The sequence below is a fragment of the Coregonus clupeaformis genome, chromosome 21 (assembly GCF_020615455.1).
Source record: "Coregonus clupeaformis isolate EN_2021a chromosome 21, ASM2061545v1, whole genome shotgun sequence".
In the NCBI taxonomy this organism is placed as follows: domain Eukaryota; kingdom Metazoa; phylum Chordata; class Actinopteri; order Salmoniformes; family Salmonidae; genus Coregonus; species Coregonus clupeaformis.
This window is the reverse complement of record NC_059212.1, coordinates 17808294-17830484: the sequence shown is the minus strand read 5'-3', so window position 1 is coordinate 17830484 and position 22191 is coordinate 17808294. Positions and strand designations below refer to the sequence as shown.

The 22191-nt window shown below is 41.3% G+C and overlaps 1 protein-coding gene across 1 annotated transcript; it reads right to left on the bottom strand.

Moving 5' to 3' along the window:
* Positions 1–10067: 10067 nt before the first annotated feature.
* Positions 10068–13036, bottom strand: LOC121534632 (retinol dehydrogenase 12-like). Its single transcript, XM_041841207.1, has 7 exons — positions 12897–13036; positions 12525–12640; positions 12184–12339; positions 11928–12032; positions 11572–11781; positions 10999–11191; positions 10068–10865 (listed from the first exon to the last, which is right to left on the bottom strand). Exons 1-7 carry the CDS (start codon positions 12917–12919, stop codon positions 10763–10765), a joined length of 906 nt encoding a protein of 301 aa, XP_041697141.1. The 5' UTR covers positions 12920–13036; the 3' UTR covers positions 10068–10762.
* Positions 13037–22191: the final 9155 nt, after the last annotated feature.

Here is a 22191-nt window from a genome sequence, read left to right as displayed (position 1 = left end):
TTGATCTTCCGCACTAATACGCATGCGCTCAAAGATAACCCGGATGCAATCTCTGCCTACAAGCGTAGGGTGTGGTTTAATATTGCCAAGGAGACGTTTTAATCCACCGTGCCCGTGATACATTTCTTAATGATGTAGCCTACGTCTGTGAACATAATGCTCAAAAATAAGAAAGGGCATTATTTTAACTGTTTTTATTGTGGTAGGCAGTTTGTGTGAACACAATTAAAATCCCATCCTGTCCAGATAGGATTTTTTTTATATCAACATAACATAGGTTAAAAAGGTCCGCCATCATGCAGACACAGTTAAATAAAATATAGATCCACATATTTATTCCCCTATAATGTATGGAAATCAATTTCTAGACGCAACCATTCAAGCATGGGCTTTGAAGCACTAACTGTAAGTCGCTCTGGATGACTAAAATGTAAAAATGAAGCAGTACAAGATTGAATGCAGTCACTCACTCACTAGATGGCAGCAAGGTACTGCAGATGGCTGTCTTATTTCACAACACAGTGGCAGCAGTTTCAGCAAACCCTTATTCAAGACCTTGAGTCATTGTTCCTGTACATGTCCAGCACAAAAGGTTCTGTATACACAGTGCTTGACTTGGGCCGGAATAATGCAAGGGTTTACCGGGGATGAAGCCCCTGTGTCCAGGCCCTTGAGGGGCACAAGAGGCAGTAAAAAAAAAGTTACATGAAAATAAGTTAAAAAATGCATAATAATACATATATACATTATATATTAGATATGTAGTAATATATACAGTATATATATATTATATAAATTATTAGATATATACAGTATATATATAAGATATATAGTAATACAGTGGGGAGAACAAGTATTTGATACACTGCCGATTTTGCAGGTTTTCCTACTTACAAAGCATGTAGAGGTCTGTAATTTTTATCATAGGTACACTTCAACTGTGAGAGACGGAATCTAAAACGAAAATCCAGAAAATCACATTGTATGATTTTTAAGTAATTCATTTGCATTTTATTGCATGACATAAGTATTTGATACATCAGAAAAGCATAACTTAATATTTGGTACAGAAACCTTTGTTTGCAATTACAGAGATCATACGTTTCCTGTAGGTCTTGACCAGGTTTGCACACACTGCAGCAGGGATTTTGGCCCACTCCTCCATACAGACCTTCTCCAGATCCTTCAGGTTTCGGGGCTGTCGGCGGGCAATACGGACTTTCATCTCCCTCCAAAGATTTTCTATTGGGTTCAGGTCTGGAGACTGGCTAGGCCACTCCAGGACCTTGAGATGCTTCTTACGGAGCCACTCCTTAGTTGCCCTGGCTGTGTGTTTCGGGTCGTTGTCATATTGGAAGACCCAGCCACGACCCATCTTCAATGCTCTTACTGAGGGAAGGAGGTTGTTGGCCAAGATCTCGCGATACATGGCCCCATCCATCCTCCCCTCAATACGGTGCAGTCGTCCTGTCCCCTTTGCAGAAAAGCATCCCCAAAGAATGATGTTTCCACCTCCATGCTTCACGGTTGGGATGGTGTTCTTGGGGTTGTACTCATCCTTCTTCTTCCTCCAAACACGGCGAGTGGAGTTTAGACCAAAAAGCTATATTTTTGTCTCATCAGACCACATGACCTTCTCCCATTCCTCCTCTGGATCATCCAGATGGTCATTGGCAAACTTCAGACGGGTCTGGACATGCGCTGGCTTGAGCAGGGGGACCTTGCGTGCGCTGCAGGATTTTAATCCATGACGGCGTAGTGTGTTACTAATGGTTTTCTTTGAGACTGTGGTCCCAGCTCTCTTCAGGTCATTGACCAGGTCCTGCCGTGTAGTTCTGGGCTGATCCCTCACCTTCCTCATGATCATTGATGCCCCACGAGGTGAGATCTTGCATGGAGCCCCAGACCGAGGAGGATTGACCGTCATCTTGAACTTCTTCCATTTTCTAATAATTGCGCCAACAGTTATTGCCTTCTCACCAAGCTGCTTGCCTATTGTCCTGTAGCCCATCCCAGCCTTGTGCAGGTCTACAATTTTATCCCTGATGTCCTTACACAGCTCTCTGGTCTTGGCCATTGTGGAGAGGTTGGAGTCTGTTTGATTGAGTGTGTGGACAGGTGTCTTTTATACAGGTAACGAGTTCATACAGGTGCAGTTAATCCAGGTAATGAGTGGAGAACAGGAGGGCTTCTTAAAGAAAAACTAACAGGTCTGTGAGAGCCGGAATTCTTACTGGTTGGTAGGTGATCAAATACTTATGTCATGCAATAAAATGAAGATTAATTACTTAAAAATCATACAATGTGATTTTCTGGATTTTTGTTTTACATTCCGTCTCTCACAGTTGAACTGTACCTATGATAAAAATTACAGACCTCTACATGCTTTGTAAGTAGGAAAACCTGCAAAATCGGCAGTGTATCAAATACTTGTTCTCCCCACTGTATATATATATACAGTGAGGGAAATAAGTATTTGATCCCCTGCTGATTTTGTACGTTTGCCCACTGACAAAGACATGATCAGTCTATAATTTTAATGGTAGGTTTATTTGAACAGTGAGAGACAGAATAACAAACAAAAAAAATCCAGAAAAACGCATGTAAAAAATGTTATAAATTGATTTGCATTTTAATGAGGGAAATAAGTATTTGACCCCTCTGCAAAACATGACTTAGTACTTGGTGGTAAAACCCTTGTTGGCAATCACAGAGGTCAGACGTTTCTTGTAGTTGGCCATCAGGTTTGCACACATCTCAGGAGGGATTTTGTTCCACTCCTCTTTGCAGATCTTCTCCAAGTCATTAAGGTTTCGAGGCTGACGTTTGGCAACTCGAACCTTCAGCTCCCTCCACAGAGTTTCTATGGGATTAAGGTCTGGAGACTGGCTAGGCCACTCCCGGACCTTAATGTGCTTCTTCTTGAGCCACTCCTTTGTTGCCATGCTGGAATACCCATCCACGACCCATTTTCAATGCCCTGGCTGAGGGAAGGAGGTTCTCACCCAAGATTTGACGATACATGGCCCCATCCATCGTCCCTTTGATGCGGTGAAGTTGTCTTGTCCCCTTAGCAGAAAAACACCCCCAAAGCATAATGTTTCCACCTCCATGTTTGATGGTGGGGATGGTGTTCTTGGGGTCATAGGCAGCATTCCTCCTCCTCCAAACATGGCGAATTGAGTTGATGCCAAAGAGCTCGATTTTGGTCTCATCTGACCACAACACTTTCACCCAGTTCTCCTCTGAATCATTCAGATGTTCATTGGCAAACTTGAGACAGCCCTGTATATGTGCTTTCTTGAGCAGGGGGACCTTGCAGGCGCTGCAGGATTTCTGTCCTTCACGGCGTAATGTGTTACCAATTGTTTTCTTGGTGACTATGGTCCCAGCTGCCTTGAGATCATTGACAATATCCTCCTGTGTAGTTCTGGGCTGACTCCTCATGATCATTGCAACTCCACGAGGTGAGATCTTGCATGGAGCCCCAGGCCGAGGGAGATTGACAGTTATTTTGTGTTTCTTCCATTTGCGAATAATCGCACCAACTGTTGTCACCTTCTCACCAAGCTGGTCTTGTAGCCCATTCCAGCCTTGTGTAGGTCTACAATCTTGTCCCTGACATCCTTGGAGAGCTCTTTGGTCTTGGCCATGGTGGAGAGTTTGGAATCTGATTGATTGATTGCTTCTGTGGACAGGTGTCTTTTATACAGGTAACAAGCTGAGATTAGGAGCACTCCCTTTAAGAGTGTGCTCGTTACCTGTATAAAAGACACCTGGGAGCCAGAAATCTTTCTGATTGAGAGGGGGTCAAATACATATTTCCCTCATTAAAATGCAAATCAATTTATAACATTTTTGACATGCAGTGGGGAAAAAAAGTATTTAGTCAGCCACCAATTGTGCAAGTTCTCCCACTTAAAAAGATGAGAGAGGCCTGTAATTTTCATCATAGGTACACGTCAACTATGACAGACAAATTGAGAAAAAAAATCCAGAAAATCACATTGTAGGATTTTTAATGAATTTATTTGCAAATTATGGTGGAAAATAAGTATTTGGTCACCTACAAACAAGCAAGATTTCTGGCTCTCAAAGACCTGTAACTTCTTCTTTAAGAGGCTCCTCTGTCCTCCACTCGTTACCTGTATTAATGGCACCTGTTTGAACTTGTTATCAGTATAAAAGACACCTGTCCACAACCTCAAACAGTCACACTCCAAACTCCACTATGGCCAAGACCAAAGAGCTCTCCAAGGATGTCAGGGACAAGATTGTAGACCTGCACCAGGCTGGGAAGACTGAATCTGCAATAGGTAAGCAGCTTGGTTTGAAGAAATCAACTGTGGGAGCAATTATTAGGAAATGGAAGTCATACAAGACCACTGATAATCTCCCTCGATCTGGGGCTCCACGCAAGATCTCACCCCGTGGGGTCAAAATGATCACAAGAACGGTGAGCAAAAATCCCAGAACCACACGGGGGGACCTAGTGAATGACCTGTAGAGAGCTGGGACCAAAGTAACAAAGCCTACCATCAGTAACACACTACACCGCCAGGGACTCAAATCCTGCAATGCCAGACGTGTCCCCCTGCTTAAGCCAGTACATGTCCAGGCCCGTCTGAAGTTTGCTAGAGTGCATTTGGATGATCCAGAAGAGGATTGGGAGAATGCCATATGGTCAGATGAAACCAAAATAGAACTTTTTGGTAAAAACTCAACTCGTCGTGTTTGGAGGACAAAGAATGCTGAGTTGCATCCAAAGAACACCATACCTACTGTGAAGCATGGGGGTGGAAACATCATGCTTTGGGGCTGTTTTTCTGCAAAAGGACCAGGACGACTGATCCGTGTAAAGGAAAGAATGAATGGGGCCATGTATCGTGAGATTTTGAGTGAAAACCTCCTTCCATCAGCAAGGGCATTGAAGATGAAACGTGGCTGGTTCTTTCAGCATGACAATGATCCCAAACACACCGCCCAGGCAACGAAGGAGTGGCTTCGTAAGAAGCATGTCAAGGTCCTGGAGTGGCCTAGCCAGTCTCCAGATCTCAGCCCATAGAAAATCTTTGGAGGGAGTTGAAAGTCTGTGTTGCCCAGCGACAGCCCCAAAACATCACTGCTCTAGAGGAGATCTGCATGGAGGAATGGGCCAAAATACCAGCAACAGTGTGTGAAAACCTTGTGAAGACTTACAGAAAATGTTTGACCTGTGTCATTGCCAACAAAGGGTATATAACAAAGTATTGAGAAACTTTTGTTATTGACCAAATACTTATTTTCCACCATAATTTGCAAATAAATTCATTAAAAATCCTACAATGTGATTTTCTAGATTTTTTTTCCTCATTTTGTCTGTCATAGTTGACGTGTACCTGTGATGAAAATTACAGGCCTATCTCATCTTTTTAAGTGGGAGAACTTGCACAATTGGTGGCTGACTAAATACTTTTTTTCCCCACTGTACGTTGTTCTGTTTTTTTTTGTTGTTATTCTGTCTCTCACTGTTCAAATAAACCTACCATTAAAATTATAGACTGATCATTTCTTTGTCAGTGGGCAAATGTACAAAATCAGCAGGGGATCAAATACTTTTTTCCCCTCACTGTTTATATATATATATGTAATTAATTTCTTACTGCAATTCGCCAGGAGGATTCAGGAGCCCGCTCTCAATGAGTGTAGACAGCCTGCTGCTGCCTGCTGCCGCTCTGCTAATCGTCAGATGGGGGAGGAGAGGATGTAGGGGGCCCACGTGGGTAACTGGGGGGCCATGTCTTGATTGGGTAATTGGTTAATAAAAAATCAAATTAAAATAAACTGCATAATAAATAAATGTGACTGGTCAAATTGTGTGAGGCAAAACATTTTTATAAAAAATATGTTGTATTTTTAAAATCTAACCACAGGAGCCAGCTCTCAATGTTCAGAATACACCATAGAGCATAATTTAGCCACAGAGGATCAACAGTTTCAAATAAATAACTGTTGATTACATTTTATCACAAGTGCATACAGGTAACTGCCAAAATAAAGGAAACACAAACATAAAGTGTCTTAAAAGTGACCTGTCAAAACAGCTTCAATGCCCGGAGCTGTCTGGAGCACTGTACCTGCACCTCAAATGTTTTGGGAAATGGGCACCGGCTCCTTTATAAAACCAAAGGGGCCTATCACCAGCCTGGATTCACACACAGTGTCAAAAAAAGGTTGATCAAAGTGGAATGAAGGTGGGATCTGCATTGAATAGCAATGGAGCAGTGGAGGCTGGTGGGAGGAGCTGTAGAAGGACGGGCTCATTGTAATAGCTGGAATGAAATTTATGGAATTATATTAAACACATCAAACATATGGAAACCACATGTTTGACTCCGTTCCATCTATTCCATTCCAGCCATTACAATGAGCCCATCCTCGTATAGCTCCTCCCACCAGCCTCCACTGCAATGGAGTGGGCATTCATATCCTGATTCCGCTTTGTTCAAGTTTATTTGTAGCTATTCTGTGAATCCAGTGGTCTATGCATGCCAGCCTAGTTCACATTACATAAGTACTCCGTTATGTTGCGCTGGATGTCATGTATTTCAATGGAGACGTCCACTACGGAGTGGAAATGCAACGCCCCTTGTGGTTGAATGCACAGTTGCGAGACGAACGCGCAAATCAAGCTCTGTACTGCATTGCAGTGTGCCTCCAAATTTTGTAAAAGGGTCTACATGGTCAATCCGACTTCTGCAGTGGCCGTACAGCATTTACTGCTATATGGCCTCTGCAGAAGTGAGGGCATTTATGCTTCTTGCCTTTGCTGAGCAGAGCTGTTGTGAAGGAAGTGGTCAAGGAAGTGAGTTTGTGTTTATACTGGACCTCCCGCCCCCACCTACCATCAACCAATCATGTCAATGTGGAGCTATACTGAGCCCTCTGCGTTGTTACATCAATAGGCCCTTTTCACGATGACGTCATCTAACTTCCGCCTTTCCGCGTAGCAGGTTAACTTCACTTCCGTTCGCCCGTAACCTGAGACTTCTCAACGAAAATACAACTGTTGACCACTAACTAGCAAGCTAGCTACTTGAAGAAATTCCAAAAGGTACGTTTAAGTTAAATTAGTAAAGTTAAGAGTAATAATGTTTACGTATATGCAATGGTTTGTAACTTGCTAACGTTATTGTTAATTCATAATTGTTCACTGCCTTAGTTACTTAAAAGTGGGCTAACGTTAGCTAACAACAACTTAGTACCAGATACCGATAACGTTAAAGGTAGCGTTACATTGCTGCCTGGCTGTAATGTAACACGTTTACTTAGCTAGCTATCTAACCCTTTGTTAGGCAGTTAGTTTATTCATGAATGTATAGTAACTCACCTATTCAAATACTGTTGTGCATGATAGCTAGATAAATATTGATTCCTGGTCAAAGCTGAATGTTAATTTAGCTGTTTCTTTTCTCTCGGTGTCTGTATCGCAACAGTATCCCATCCAACACCGAAGCATGGCACAATCTTCGAGAAGATGCTATTGCAGTGTACCATTTTGTTCAAACAACAAACAGAAATTCCCGTATCTGAGTTTTCACGATTTCCCTGTTGATGGAGAAATACGTGCCCGTTGGGTGAGGGCGATCAGGAGAGATGAGGGACCAAGTTTTAAGATTCTTCGTGGGAGCACCTTTGTTTGCAGTCAGCACTTTCCCCCTGAGGATAGATACACATCGGCCAGTGGACGGATCCGTATTAAACAGGGATCAGTGCCGTCTAGATTCCACTGGAATGATTGGGGTAAGGATAGGTAGACAGCGTTAAACGTAATACTACTGTAATCCAATAATATATTACTTGTACAAAATGTTTAATAATTTAATCCTGATGCAATATAGCAAAACACAACAAAAAGAAAACTTATCTATCTTAACCTATCTTATCATAATGTTAGAGAACTGTTTATCTGAGAAACCTGAAGCCGATGAGCCTCCTCATTTTTCTTCATGGACCTGTAACATCGCCCTCTCACTGTCACCTCACCGTTAACTACACTTGAGACTGTTTCAATACAGTGATTGGGAGAAAGGGCGCAGCATTAGCCATTAATACATTACTGACTCTTATCTTACGGTCGATACAAACAGCAGTAATATTAAAAAGAGGCTGCAAAACAGAAACTCGTCAGCTCATAACCTTCGCTAGCATAGGGCTAATTTAAGCTAAATAAAGATAAACACGTACCTTCATAATCAAACAGGTAACCTTCAACGAAGAACTTGTAGCCTTTATCAAGCTTCGATCTTGAAGTAAGGGACCACTTGTCAGCAAGTCGTTCTACGTCGTTAAGTCGTATTGGTGGCAGATGTGAAAGGGACTGGGTGAACTCCATAATGATGTGCTACTAGCTAAGCGTTCCTAAGCGACACCGGATGTAAACATAACCTGCATCGCGGCAGAACGGAAGTTGTCTGACGTCACGTGAAAAGGGCCTATTAGGGATGCACACGGCAATGCGGTACAGAGCTCAATTTGGCCTCTGCATGCCTCCAGAGGCTCTGCAATTGTGTCACGCCCTCCACACGGAGCCACCGACCACATTTTCAGATCAAGCATAAATTGGCTTTTACGGAGCTCAATTGGTCTGTGCATTCCTCCAGAGGCTCCGCAATTGTGTTGTCTTCAGTCCAGCCAGAGGCCGTTGAAAAACAGGAAGTTACCAAACCACAGAAGGAAATGAAAATATGTTTCTTGAATGAAAAGGTAATATTCTGCAATCTCCCCAAATAAATGCGATCTCTGATGAGAGACAGGCTCTCTTCCATCTTGCGTCACAAACACTACACTTGTCCTTTCAGCAGCGGGGCAAGACTCTGTGAAGATAAAATATGTCACAATGTAAACGGGCCAGAATTAGTTTGAAAATGCAGATTGAGAATCTGCCAGCCTGAATGCGCACAATGCGCTATTCCAAGTTGTCAAATTATGGTTCTTATGGACACGAAAATCCCGGAAAAGTCATGGGATTTTTATATTGTGTTTTCCTTTTAAAATATATTATCAATCACTTAAAAGGGCAATCAGCAGATGCTACATCCGTTTTTGGACTTATAAATGAACGACATGTAGGCTACCCATTGATTCTTGAAGAATATAATTTATAAATTCCTCATGAGTTTAGTTAAACTGTCATTGATCTCAAAATATATGCTTGTTTTACTCCAATGTTTGTAAACAAAGAAAATGTAAACAAACACTATACAGCCTCAACATGGTTAAAATTATCATTTGGATAACATGGATGATCAATCCTAGCATCCATAGCTTTGTCTATGAATTTGAGAGTGATTACATTTCTCCAGCCCCTTCCCTCAGCTTTTTACCGAACCAGGTGTGGGGTGCTGCTTTGTTATTGTTTCTTCTGCTGATTGCAGCTTTAAAAATCGACATATCAGCCATGATCAGAATTAGGCCTTAAGCTCATCTCTGTGTGCTGTGTACCATCTGCGTGTGTGCCAGTGCGAGTGGGCCGCTGCCCGAGAACAGAGAGAGAGAGAAAGATACATTTCTGCAACAGGTAACCTATAAAATAATGATAGACTAACCACACTGAGTGTCCAAAACATTAGGAACACCGTCCTAATATTGAGTTGCAAACCCTTTTACCCTCAGAACAGCCGCAATTCGTCAGGGCATAGACTCTACAAGGTGTCGAAAGCTTTCCACACGGATGCTGGCCGATGTTGACTCCAATCCTTCCCAAAGTTGTGTCAAGTTGGCTAGATGTCATTTGGGTGGTGGACCATTCTTGATGCACACGGGAAACTGTTGAGTGTGAAAAACCCAGCAGCGCTGCAGTTCTTGACACACTCAAACCGGTGCGCCTGGCACCTACTACCATCTCCCTTTCAAAGGCACTTAAATATTTTGTCTTGCCCATTCACCCTCTGAATGGCACACATAATCCAAGTCTCAATTGTCTCAAGGTTTAAATAATTATTTAACCTGTCTCCTCCCATTCATCTATACTGATTGAAGTGGATTTAACAGGTTATATCAATAAGGTATCATAGCTTTTACCTGGATTCACCTGGTCAGTCATGGAATGAGCAGGTGTTCTTAATGTCTTGTGCAGGCTTTTGTTCGAGCCCCGCTCTAACACATCACATTCCCACTGGGCACACACTTGAATCAACGTTGTTTCCACGTCATTTCAATGAAATTACGTTGAACAGATGTGGACTAGACGTTGAATGAACGTCTGTGTCCAGTGGGATTGTAGCCTAAACATCAGCTGCTCAACAGGACCTTGATAAGCAAACTCGGCTGTGTTTCAGGGCTGGATCAAAAGCCTGCACACCCAGTAGCTCTCCAGATGGAGGGTTGACCACGTGTTTTATACAATAGCTTAACAGTGCAGTTATTCTACTTTGTGGGGGGTTAAGTGCCTTGATCAATGGCACAACGACAGGAGCCTACATGGGATCAGAAACCAGCACCCTTCTAGTGTCAATATCACATTTATGCTGACTCTTTCATGTAGGCTACATAGAGACGCCACCAATTATTGGTCATGGAAATGTGGTTAAATGTCATGGAAAAGTCATGAAATTCTATCTGTCAAACTGTGTATGAACCCTTAACACTGAATAATCAGGTCTCGATAGCATAGGCTAATGCCATTTGGGCATTTCTGTGAACATAGTCTAATGGACCGATTTCATTCCAAGTCAAGCACTGTGTATTCTAGCCTATCTATGATGATATTCAAGGATGATGTTCAGTCCCATGTTATCCCAAGCATTTGGCAGCTGAGTTCCCATAGTTTCTGAGCCACCTCGTCATCCCTGGCAGCCCTGGTACAGCTGGAGGGTTTACAGTCACTGTGAACAATGCAAATACAATTCAGTAACAAATAATATGTGTATCATATACTAAATATCTTATGTGAACCTATGATTTATCTAAAATGTCACTGTGGTCTAAAAACCAATGCATTTCATTGTGTGAATTCACCTGTAATATCCACCGCTCTCTGTCTCCAGCTCTGGCTCCACAGCACAGTATATCGAGGTCTGGGCACCTTGTACAATCGTTTTGGTGAAAGGTCTGACAATTTTCCAGGATATCAGCAGGGCTAAATTCATGTGTCTCTTCAGCTCAGTCCTCACTATTCCTGGGTGGACTGCATAAACTGTCACTCCAGTGTCTAACAAAGGAAAAATGGATGTAGAGAATCAAACCTCTTCTAAATAGTGCAGGCATCACATATTACCTTTTATCTTACTGAATAAGCACAAAATAACAAGATTTAGGGGAATGGCTCGACAATCTCATAAAAAGGCAATTCTTGCATGTTTGAAAAAAACAGCAGTGCTAGAAAGTTTATTAGTGAACAAGATAAGGCATTCTAAGAAAAGTATTATCTTTAAGCTAGCCAATGATGCAAAACTTCTATGATGCAAAGCTAGCCAATGATGCAAAGCTTCTATCATAAACCGCAGTGTTCTCAATGCAGTTCGTTTTGCTTGCCCAGGCCCACTGATAATGTCAACACCAATATGGGAGAAAAATAATTGTAACACAAACCCTTTAGTCTCTTGGCCAGGGACCGTGTACTCAGGATGTTGGCTAATTTGCTCTGTCCATATGCTCTTCTGGAGTGGTAGCTCCTCTCACTGTTGATGTCCTCTAGCTGGATCCTACCCCATTTGTGAGCCATGGAGGACAGGTTGATGATTCTGGCTGGTCTGGATCTCTTTATCAGATCAATCAGCAGGAAGGTGAGCAGAAAGTGACCTGAAAGACATGATATTCTAACATGTTACTCTACAGTAGATTACTTTTTTATTACTGCCTAGTATTTTCATAGGTCAAGATAATATATCATTTCACCCTATAGCCTTTTTGTATCTCTTTATTTGTGTTAAGTTGCTCTGTCTCACCCAAATGGTTCACTCCAAACTGCATCTCAAAGCCATCTGCGGTCTTAGAGTATGGACACATCATGATCCCAGCATTGTTGATAAGAATGTTCACTTGTTTCTCCTCTGAAAGAATATTTCCAAATAAAAAAAGTAATCACTGAAGTTAAGACTGATTGTGTTTTGTATTATATTCTATATCGTATTCCTACATTAGAAAAATACCTCACATTTTGAGATTATAAAGAGATGGGACGAGTGACAAGTCTCTACTAACCCCTGTTGATTAACTCTGCAAATTCTCTAATGGACTTTGTGTCGGACAAATCCATCTTTCTGGTCACAATGTTGAGGTTTCCAGAGTTCTCAATGATCTCTCTCTGTGCCGCCTCAGCTCTGTCCAAGTCTCTGCAGGCCAAGATTATCCTGCCCCCTGATGATTATAGAAAAATGTCAGAGTATATGTCAAGTATGTACAGTATATGTCAACAAACATGCATCATTCTACCCATCATTTGACCACAACATGGTAGTACATGTACTGTATAATAACATGGTGGTGCAAGTGTACTTACAGTGTACAAAATAACTGATAACTGAATAAGAAATGTAGCCTACCTCTCTTTGCCAGGTCCAGTGCTGTCTCTTTGCCAATGCCAGCATTGGCTCCAGTAATGATAACTGTTTTGCCATCTAGTCTTTCACTGGATGACCACTGACCACAGAGAATAGCTCTAGAGAAACATAGGAACACATGTGATTGTGAGCAGATACAGTTAAAAGGACACCTGTTGCTAAATCAGGCCTGGAATAAGTCAAGCTTTTAGAATGGTTTTGATACATTTCAAATAATACTTTATGTTGGATCATTATCCTACATACTGAACTGGCTGATGATGTACAATCAATGCAGCAACTTGAGCCAAGTAAAGCAACATTCACATAAATCAACAACAGAATGAGTAGAGTAGTAGAGCATGCACAGCCTACCTTATTGTATAAATGTTTGACATTGTAGAGCTGATGGCCGCCACACAGACTCCCTACCGTGTTGTCTCACAGCATGTCCTTTCTCTAAAGAATTACACTAGTTGAATTGCTGATCGAGTAAGTGTGTAGTGTATGCTATGTTAGAGCTGAGGACTGGATTATTGTAGTGGGTCGGATTGGGGTTGTAACAACTAATCCTAGATAATCTGCTAAAATTCAGCCACATGATCCAATCAGGATCTGCAGGAGTATGTGCATATAACCATTTCAATACCTATCAACAATTCTTGAAAACCACTGAGCTCTGATTTTAGACTGCACCATATAGATATTATAGTTGAATCAATAAAATAATATTTAGAAAAGATGAAAGCAAAATAATAATATTTTGAGAACATTGAGATGGCATTGATACTGAAAACAGAATTTTCACAACGTAACATACTGTATCATTGATAACGTAGCATGAATGAGAAAAGCTTATGAATATTGTTCCGACCTATAAACGCAACACTCTTAATACTGGAAAGGTTAAAGTGAATACCAGCTAGAAATAATGTTTTTTTGTATGAAGAGAGTTGTACTAATCTCCTGTGGGCAGATTCTGCATGTACAGTTGACCAAACTACGCAAGATTTTACTTCTGGTTTAACCGAGATTAGGATTGTACTAATCCTGACATGTACAGTTGACCATATTACGCAAGATTTTACTTCTGGGTTAACCGAGACCTGACCAAGAACACCATCTAGTGGTTAACATAATATCTATATTGTTTTTTCAAAACAAGATCATAGTTATAGATAAATGAATCTCAAAGAATCAAACAAGTAATACATATGCTTTATACCACATTATAAACTGGGTGGGTCGAGCCCTGAATGCTGATAGGCTGAAAGCCGTGGTATATCGTATATACGGGTATGACAAAACATGTATTTTTACTGCTCTAATTATTTTGGTAACCAGTTTATAATAGCAATAAGGCACCTCGAGGGTTTGTGGTATATGGCCAATATACCACGGCTAAGGGCTGTATCCAGGCACTCCGCGTTGCATCGTGCGTAGGACCAGTCCTTAGCCATGGTATATTGGCCATATACCACACCTCCTTGGGCCTTATTGCTTAAATAACACACGGTAGAATTGTATGGCTATAGTTCATTCTTACATGTTCTATGTTTGAGCTGCTTTTGAAAGCAAAAGTCGAATTGAATACATTATTGGCATTGTTGAATTTGGTTTTCATAATGGCAAGAAGCTGGGACTGATGGTTTGGTTAGCTAAACTAGCAAGTCTGTTTGTTTGGTTACCACGGCAACTACTGTAGCGCTCTAGTAAATTTGCTAGCCACTTCAGTGGATGTTGAACACATTTCTACCATTTCTACCTTCAAATGAACACATTTCTAATGTGTTAAATTATAAAAGGGATAATCAACACGGGGCTCTATGCGTTCTCTGGAAAATAATGCTAAAGCGTCGTGGAACACACCTTGCAAGTCATTCATTATTTTCCATAGAACGCATAGCATAGCCCCTCGTTGATTAACCCTTTATGCATTGCTGAATACTCGTTTCTGTTTGGCTAGAAGGGCATTCTAGAAAGGACATTAAGGGATAATCAACGAGGGGCTATATGTTCTCTAGAAAATAATGAAAGACGTGGAAGGTGTGTTCCACGACATGCTAGCGGAGAAAAATACTGAATACTGTTGCAAAACTGTTTTCAATCAAAATGTTGCTTTCAAAAGCAGCTCAAAGAAAACATGTAAAAATTAACTATAGCCATTGAATTCTACTCCGCAAATATACCGTGTGTTATAGGGAAATAATGCACGCTCTAGAATGCCCTTCAAGCCAATCAGAAACGAGTATTCTACAATGCCAACAACATTTACATTTACATTTTAGTCATTTAGCAGACGCTCTTATCCAGAGCGACTTACAGTTAGTGCATACATTATTTTATCGAACCCACAACCCTGGCGTTGCAAACGCCATGCTCTACCAACTGAGCTACATCCCCTGCCGGCCAAATCCCTCCCCTACCCTGGACGACGCTGGGCCAATTGTGCGCGCCGCCCCATGGGTCTCCCGGTCGCGGCCGGCTACGACAGAGCCTGGATAAGCCATGATATAACTTAGAAATAATGGACAACGCAGCGAGTTAATTTTTCCGAGGTAATGTACAGAATGGAGGTGTTTATCCAGCTTATACCACAGTTGCCAAAGAAAACAATATGAAAGCACACATTTACAGTAGAAAAACTTTTTTTCCATTGATATTTTCATTTTTATAAGCTAATTCATACTTTCTCATCTTTTGGTTGCTCGTTAGTTTGATTAGCTCGATATTTACGGACGCGACCCAGTTGTTCCTTCTTTATATTCAATTGACATGCTCAGTGGCAACGTTCTTATCCCTTGCTTGCTGCTAGCTAGTCAACTACAATTAACAGAAATATAAACGCAACATGTAAAGTGTTGGTCCCAGAAATGTTCCATACGCACAAAAAGCTTATTTCTCTCAAACTTTGTGCCCAAATTTGTTTACATCCGTTAGTGAGCATTTCTCCTTTGCCAAGATAATCCATCCACCTGACAAGTGTGGCATATCAGGAAGCTGATTAAACAGCATGATCATTACACAGGTGCACCTTGTGCTGGGGACAATAAAAGGCCACTCTAAAATGTGCAGTTTTGTCACACAACAAAATGCCACAGATGTCTCAAGTTATGAGGGAGCGCTCAATTGGCATGTTGACTGTAGGAATGTCCACCAGAGCTGTTGCCAGAGATTTTAATGTTAAGCCGTCTCCAACATCATTTTAGAGAATTTGGCAGTACATCCAACCTGTCTCACAACCGCAGACCAAGTGTATGGCGTCGTGTGGGCAAGTGGTTTGCTGATGTCATCGTTGTGAACAGAGTGCCCCATGGTGGCAGTGGGGTTATGGTATGGGCAGGCATAAGCTATGGACAATGAACACACACATTTTATCGATGGCAATTTGAATGCACAGAAATACTGTGACGAGATCCTGTGGCCCAGTTTAAAGGTATATGTGACTAACAGATGCATATATGTATTCCCAGTCATGTGAAATCCATAGATTAGGGCCTAATTTATTTAAATTGCCTGATTTCCTCATATGAACAATCTTTGAAATTGTTGCATGTTGCACTTATATTTTTGTTCAGTATAGCTACGGCTACACGACCAGAATAACAGCGAAGTTTATTCCGTTGCGTTTATTTAAGCTGTTTATCCCGCTTATACCACAGTTGCCAAAGAAAATAATACTAAGCACACATTTAATGGTAGAAATAAACAATTTTAGTTGATATTTTAATTTGTATAAGCAGTAGCGGTGCGTGGGTAAAATCACTGGGGAAGCCAAGCCCCCCTCCCATATTACAACCTATGTGTTGTGATAATTGCATTGTTTTCTCTTTAACCTGTTAATTCATTTGCCTTGCGACCATGATATATAGGCCTAAAGGCCGACACAATAAGAAGACACAGTGGCAGAATAAATTCAACCACACCTTTGTTTTATCACAAAACCGGATAGCAACCTCTGTCCAGTGAATTCCACAAAGCATATTGGATGTACAGTAACAGACAGTTACATGACCTACAGCATGGTCAAGCAAGTTATTGTTTCCAACATTTTCGGACCACTAAACAACTATTGATTTAGAACCACAGAGAGTTACTGCAAGTAGCAAAGAAAACAGGAGCTGCCTCCACTATTCCAACATGGAATAGCTCAGTTGGTAGAGCATGGCGCTTGTAACGCCAGGGTTGTGGGTTCGTTTCCCATGGGGGGCCAGTATGAAAATGTATGCACTCATTAACTGTAAGTCGCTCTGGATAAGAGTGTCTGCTAAATGACTAAAATGTAATTTCAACATTTCAACATCAAATCACCTCTGCTTAGTCTAATACAGTGACAACTCAAAGATACCAAAAACAATTTAGTCCAATCAAAGTAAACTAAATATGATGTGGCTGTCCATGGTTCTGATTTCTGTGTGTTCGTGCAAGTAGAAAAGCATGTTGACTCACCCTACTTGTAGAGAAACACCAATGCCATTTTTGTTGTCCTAGGCTACCTGGCTAAAATGCTTGCTCGCTAGCCTAACGTCCATTCATGGGCAACGTTAGCTAGTTAACATTAACCTTCCACATCTAGCTACATAATGAACTTCCATCCGCTCAGGCCAGGGGCACAACAATGTATGAATTAATGGTTGGATCAGAATTGCCGTTATAATCATTGGCCAGTACGAAGAATTAAGTAAAACCACAAGTCCAAATCCCTATCTCCATCCATGGCCAATTTAGGAAAGTGCCAATTTCAGCTAGCTTGCTAGCTAGCCACCGGAGGACAACAACAACAACGAGATGCAACAATTCAAGTTGTTTCTGTCAATGATGTATGCTCTCAATGCGATTTGATAGGAGTGAGAGCAAAATCCAAACTGGCTTCCGTTTACACTTTTTTTTGGTGCGCCAGGACCATTCACAGTTGAACTCGCTCAATTTAGCTCAAGGCTGATTGGCAATTTTGTAAAAATTATTATTATCATCAAGCAAGGCCAAATGCTCACTGGCTTCCCTTGCATTCAATGCTACGGGCATCAACCATGTCATACTCGTTTGGACCAGACAGAATCAGATAGATGGCCTACACGTAGAGAGACAGAGGGGCGCTGTTTCGCTCGCTCGGATGCTTTCTCCTGTGAGATACATTCAGCATCTTGCGAATTGAAGGAAAATTATGAAACACAGAGAGACTAAATAAATTATTTAATATTAGATTTCTTGGTAAATTTTTTGGGAATGCCTGGCTTCCCTTGGCATCCATGAATACACGCCACTGTGTATAAGTTAATTTATACTTTCTCATGTTTTGGTTGCTAGAGACGGGACCCAGTCGTTCGTTCTATTACATGCTGACTAGACCGGGCACGCGCGTGCGTCCGCTTGCGCCATCACGCGCATGTTGATTTTGTCCACCCACACCAGACGCGATTAGGACGCGCAGGTTGAAATATCAAAACGAACTCTGAACCAACTATATTAATTTGGGGACAGGTCGAAACACACGAAACATTCATGGACATTTAGCTAGCTTGCTGCTGCTAACTAATCTGTCCTGGGATATAAACATTAATCCACAGATAAAAGGGGAAACTAATCCTTTCTAGTAATCTCTCCTCCTTCAGTAGTTGTAGTAGTAATAATAATAATAATAATAATAGTCTTCTTCTGTGGACTTTACATGTAGGTTGGCAACCAACTTTAAGGTGCATTACCACCACCAACTGGACTGGAGTGTGGACCTCAGTTCCTCTTTCAATCACCAGTGGGTATATCCTCCTAAAAACCAAGGAGGAGATGGGAGAGGCTTGCATAGCATCCAAAATATAAATTAGTTCAATTTTTGCGCCTGGCTACGCAGACGCGCGCGAGCACTTTAGATGAAATTATTGAATAACATGTATGTGTAAATTCATTTTGTAACGATGGCGCACACAAAGCCAGGGGTGTGGTCAGCATGTTAGTTAGGTATTTACAGAGGCGACACTGGGGGAATTCATTTTGCAACGCTGGCGCACGCAAACCCAGGGGTGGGGTCAGCATGTTAGTTAGGTACAGACGGGACACTGGGGGGTGATTCAGGCCAGAATTAAACCTTGTGAAGCTGCTGATACCTCTCACCAAGTCACCTAATGTCTTCCTAGCGCCATAAAATACCGCCATGAATTAACATGGACTGTCAATGGAGACAAGTTTTTTTTTAAGGCATCAAACTGCCTACGCGTTCAATTTAGAATATTAGTGGTAGGCTATGCATACAGCAAAATAACAAAAATTTAGTTGGTATGGGTCTATCCATAGACCAAACAGCTCAACAGTAACACTTTTTTATTCAGGTGAATCGCATTGAATCAGGCTATTCATTTCAGTGCAGTTGCGTTCTTATGCATAACCTTAGCCTAAACGGAACCGAAAACATCCCAGCATGTTTTGATCACAGATCATGATGAAGCCTGAACATTTCAGCTATATTTATCATTTATTGATTTTATGAGCCCATGCTCAAAAAAGCCCAAACGATTGTGCCATTTTCCAATACATATTGGATATATAGAATATATAGGCTACTGCACATTATGCAAGACAGAAAAACATAAAAGCCAACAGATGTAGCTATGCTCTCTTGGGTAAATAAATTAATCAAGCTCCAGTAGGCTAATATGTTTTATACTGTACTGTATTGTATTAGACTGTATTATTAGACTGTAATTACGCACCTCATTCAAACCATGAAGCTGAGAGTGAACACATGATGCTGTTGCAGGACATGCGGCCTACAAAGTTATAATTACAGGCTAGCGAATTTAATTTAGAAAAATAATAGGTCCTATTTTAAATTTTTATAATAACTAGGCTGACACATATATACCTTTCATAATATTTCCACTAATGTTGTGCAACTTGCGTAGCCTACCTCCTCTTTCTCTCTCTATTGTTGCTTAATTCCTTTCTCGCGTTCAACAGTTAAATTAAATACACGTCTTGTCCTTATCTTCATCATTGAAATGACATAGAATAAGATGCAGATGGCTATCACTTCTATTCATGTATATTAAATGGTTATGGGTCTGAATAAATAACTGCTATAGCATACTGCCATCGCGCATTCTCTCCCCGTAAGTTATATTGGCTGCTGTATTTAACATTCAGCAAACAAGAGCTTGCATCCCTCTTCGAATAGTCTATTAGTATAAGAAATGCTAAAAAAAAGTAATACGTCCAGCAAGCTATTCTAGTTTATCTTTTCCTTGGACTCCAAGAGCTAAGGAGCATTTTCTTAAGGAGAGAGGCCAGTGGAGCGCAGGTGCATTTGGTGCAAGAGACAGAGGCTATACGTTAGCAGCTTATGCATAACCCATAATTTATTAGCTATATATAAGGCTAATATTGCATTTAATTTATTACCTGAAAGAGGTAGGCTAGGACATCTAGATACAGTATACTGTATATCAATCTTGTCAGGATTAGGTCTATCTGTTTTGGATGCAATTTGAATAGAATTCATGGAGAGAGAGAAAGACTGAGAGAGTGCCCGCGCGCACTCATTTAAAGCAACGATATTCGAGTGATAGGCTGTTTTAAAACTCTGCAGCTGGGTATTTGTTGACTTTCCCGTTAGTGATGGTGTAGACTAGAAAGGTGTTTCAGTTCCTTGTTTCAGTTCTTTATTCTGCACCAATAAATTATTATTCAATATGTCTCCTATGATTCAGACGAGTGTATCAGTGTCATGATCTACATAGCATGTTGGGCACCTTCCTATCAGACAGATTTAGTGCATCCAGAGTCTCCTCCTGCTCTCAATAACTGGTACATTAGCATTGACATTATATAAACCCAAAGGGAATTACTGTAACCCTATCTTTGATAGTAATATGAAGTATTTGGTTATACTTCTGCCTTAGATAAATTGATCTACTTTACTAGAAATTTGATAACAAACAATGAAATGGGATCTCCACACATAGGCTGTTTTAAAACTATGCAGCTGCAGTTAAAAAAACAACAACACCAGATTGAGATATGTAAATGAGATGCGCATTCAGTCCTTATATTACTGTGGCATAGGCTATGCTGCAGCTAATGTAGTCCTACCTTTCACAAGAAAAAAAGTTACCATGATGAGATGATACATGCATTGTGTACTGCACTCTATACTGAGATGCTCTGTCTGTCCCCACCCTGAGCGTTGATGATTGATCATGCAGATAGCAGAGAGTAGGCCGTGGCCCGTAGAGAAGACAGATTTAGACATCACATATAATTTAACAGTTCCATTTCACTTCATGCTGTTCATAGAAATCATTTATTATAATTTACCGGTTTTTCGCAGTTATTTATCCCAGAAAAAGGGAGTGGGTTTGGGCGGAAAACCTTGGTACCCCGGTTCCCGCTATTCAACCCTAGTTAGGGTTATGCCAAGATTAGGCTAAGGGTTGTGGTTAGGGTTGAACTGGAATATGGACATGAAGCTAGGGTTGTGGTTGAGGGAAAAGGTTAAACTGGGATGTGGACATGAAGCTAGGGTTAGGGTTGTGGTTGAGGGTTAGGGTTGAACTGGGATGTGGACATTAGGGTTGAACCGGGATGTGGACATGAAGCTAGGAATAAGGTTGTGGGTGAGGCTTAAGTTAGGGTTGAACCAGGATGTGGACATGAAGCTAGGGTTAGAGTTAGGGTTGAGGCTAAGGTTAGGGTTGAACTGGGATGTGAACATGAAGCTAGGGTTAGGGCTGTGGTTGAGGCTAAGGTTAGGGTTGAACCAGGATGTGGACATGAAGCTAGGGTTAGCGTTAGGGTTGTGGTTGAGGCTAAGGTTAGGGTTGAACCAGGATGTGGACATGAAGCTAGGGTTAGCGTTAGGGTTGTGGTTGAGGCTAAGGTTAGGGTTGAACCAGGATGTGGACATGAAGCTAGGGTTAGCGTTAGGGTTGTGGTTGAGGCTAAGGTTAGGGTTGAACCAGGATGTGGACATGAAGCTAGGGTTGACTCTAGACCTAACCTTAGTTTATCATACTTTTATCCTCCTTTTTATCCTACTTCTCTTTGGACCCATAAGGTGCTGGAGCTTGGTTCAACCTGGCTCTCACTTTGACACAAGGTGCAGGAGGCGGCTCCAAGTAACATATTTCACAATCATTTATTGGTGCAGAATAGAGAACCGAAACAAGGAACTGAAACACCTTTCTAATCTACACCAATACATCACTAAATGGAAAGTCAACAAATACCCTTTAATTTTCCTCCCACTGATAAAGCATTGACTGGAGAAGCTCCAAACACTTCCTGATTTCTTTGTTTTGCCTTTAAAAATGAAATGGTACTGTATATATCTACACAATTCAAATTTGAAGAGGCTGTGCAAATGTGCTGTGCATACAGTCCAATTGATGCAATGTTGGAAAGAACTGTTATGCAGTACCACCAATAGCTAAATTAAGCCGGCTTACAAAGGCAATGCAAAGGAATCAGGAAGTGTTTGGGGCTTCCCCAGTCCATGCTTTATCAGTGGGAGGAAAATTAGAGGGTATTTGTTGACTTTCCCGTTAGTGATGGTGTAGACTAGAAAGGTGTTTCAGTTCCTTGTTTCGGTTCTCTATTCTGCACCAATAAATTATTATTAAATATGTCTCCTATGATTCAGACGAGTGTATCAGTGTCATGATCTACATAGCATGTTGGG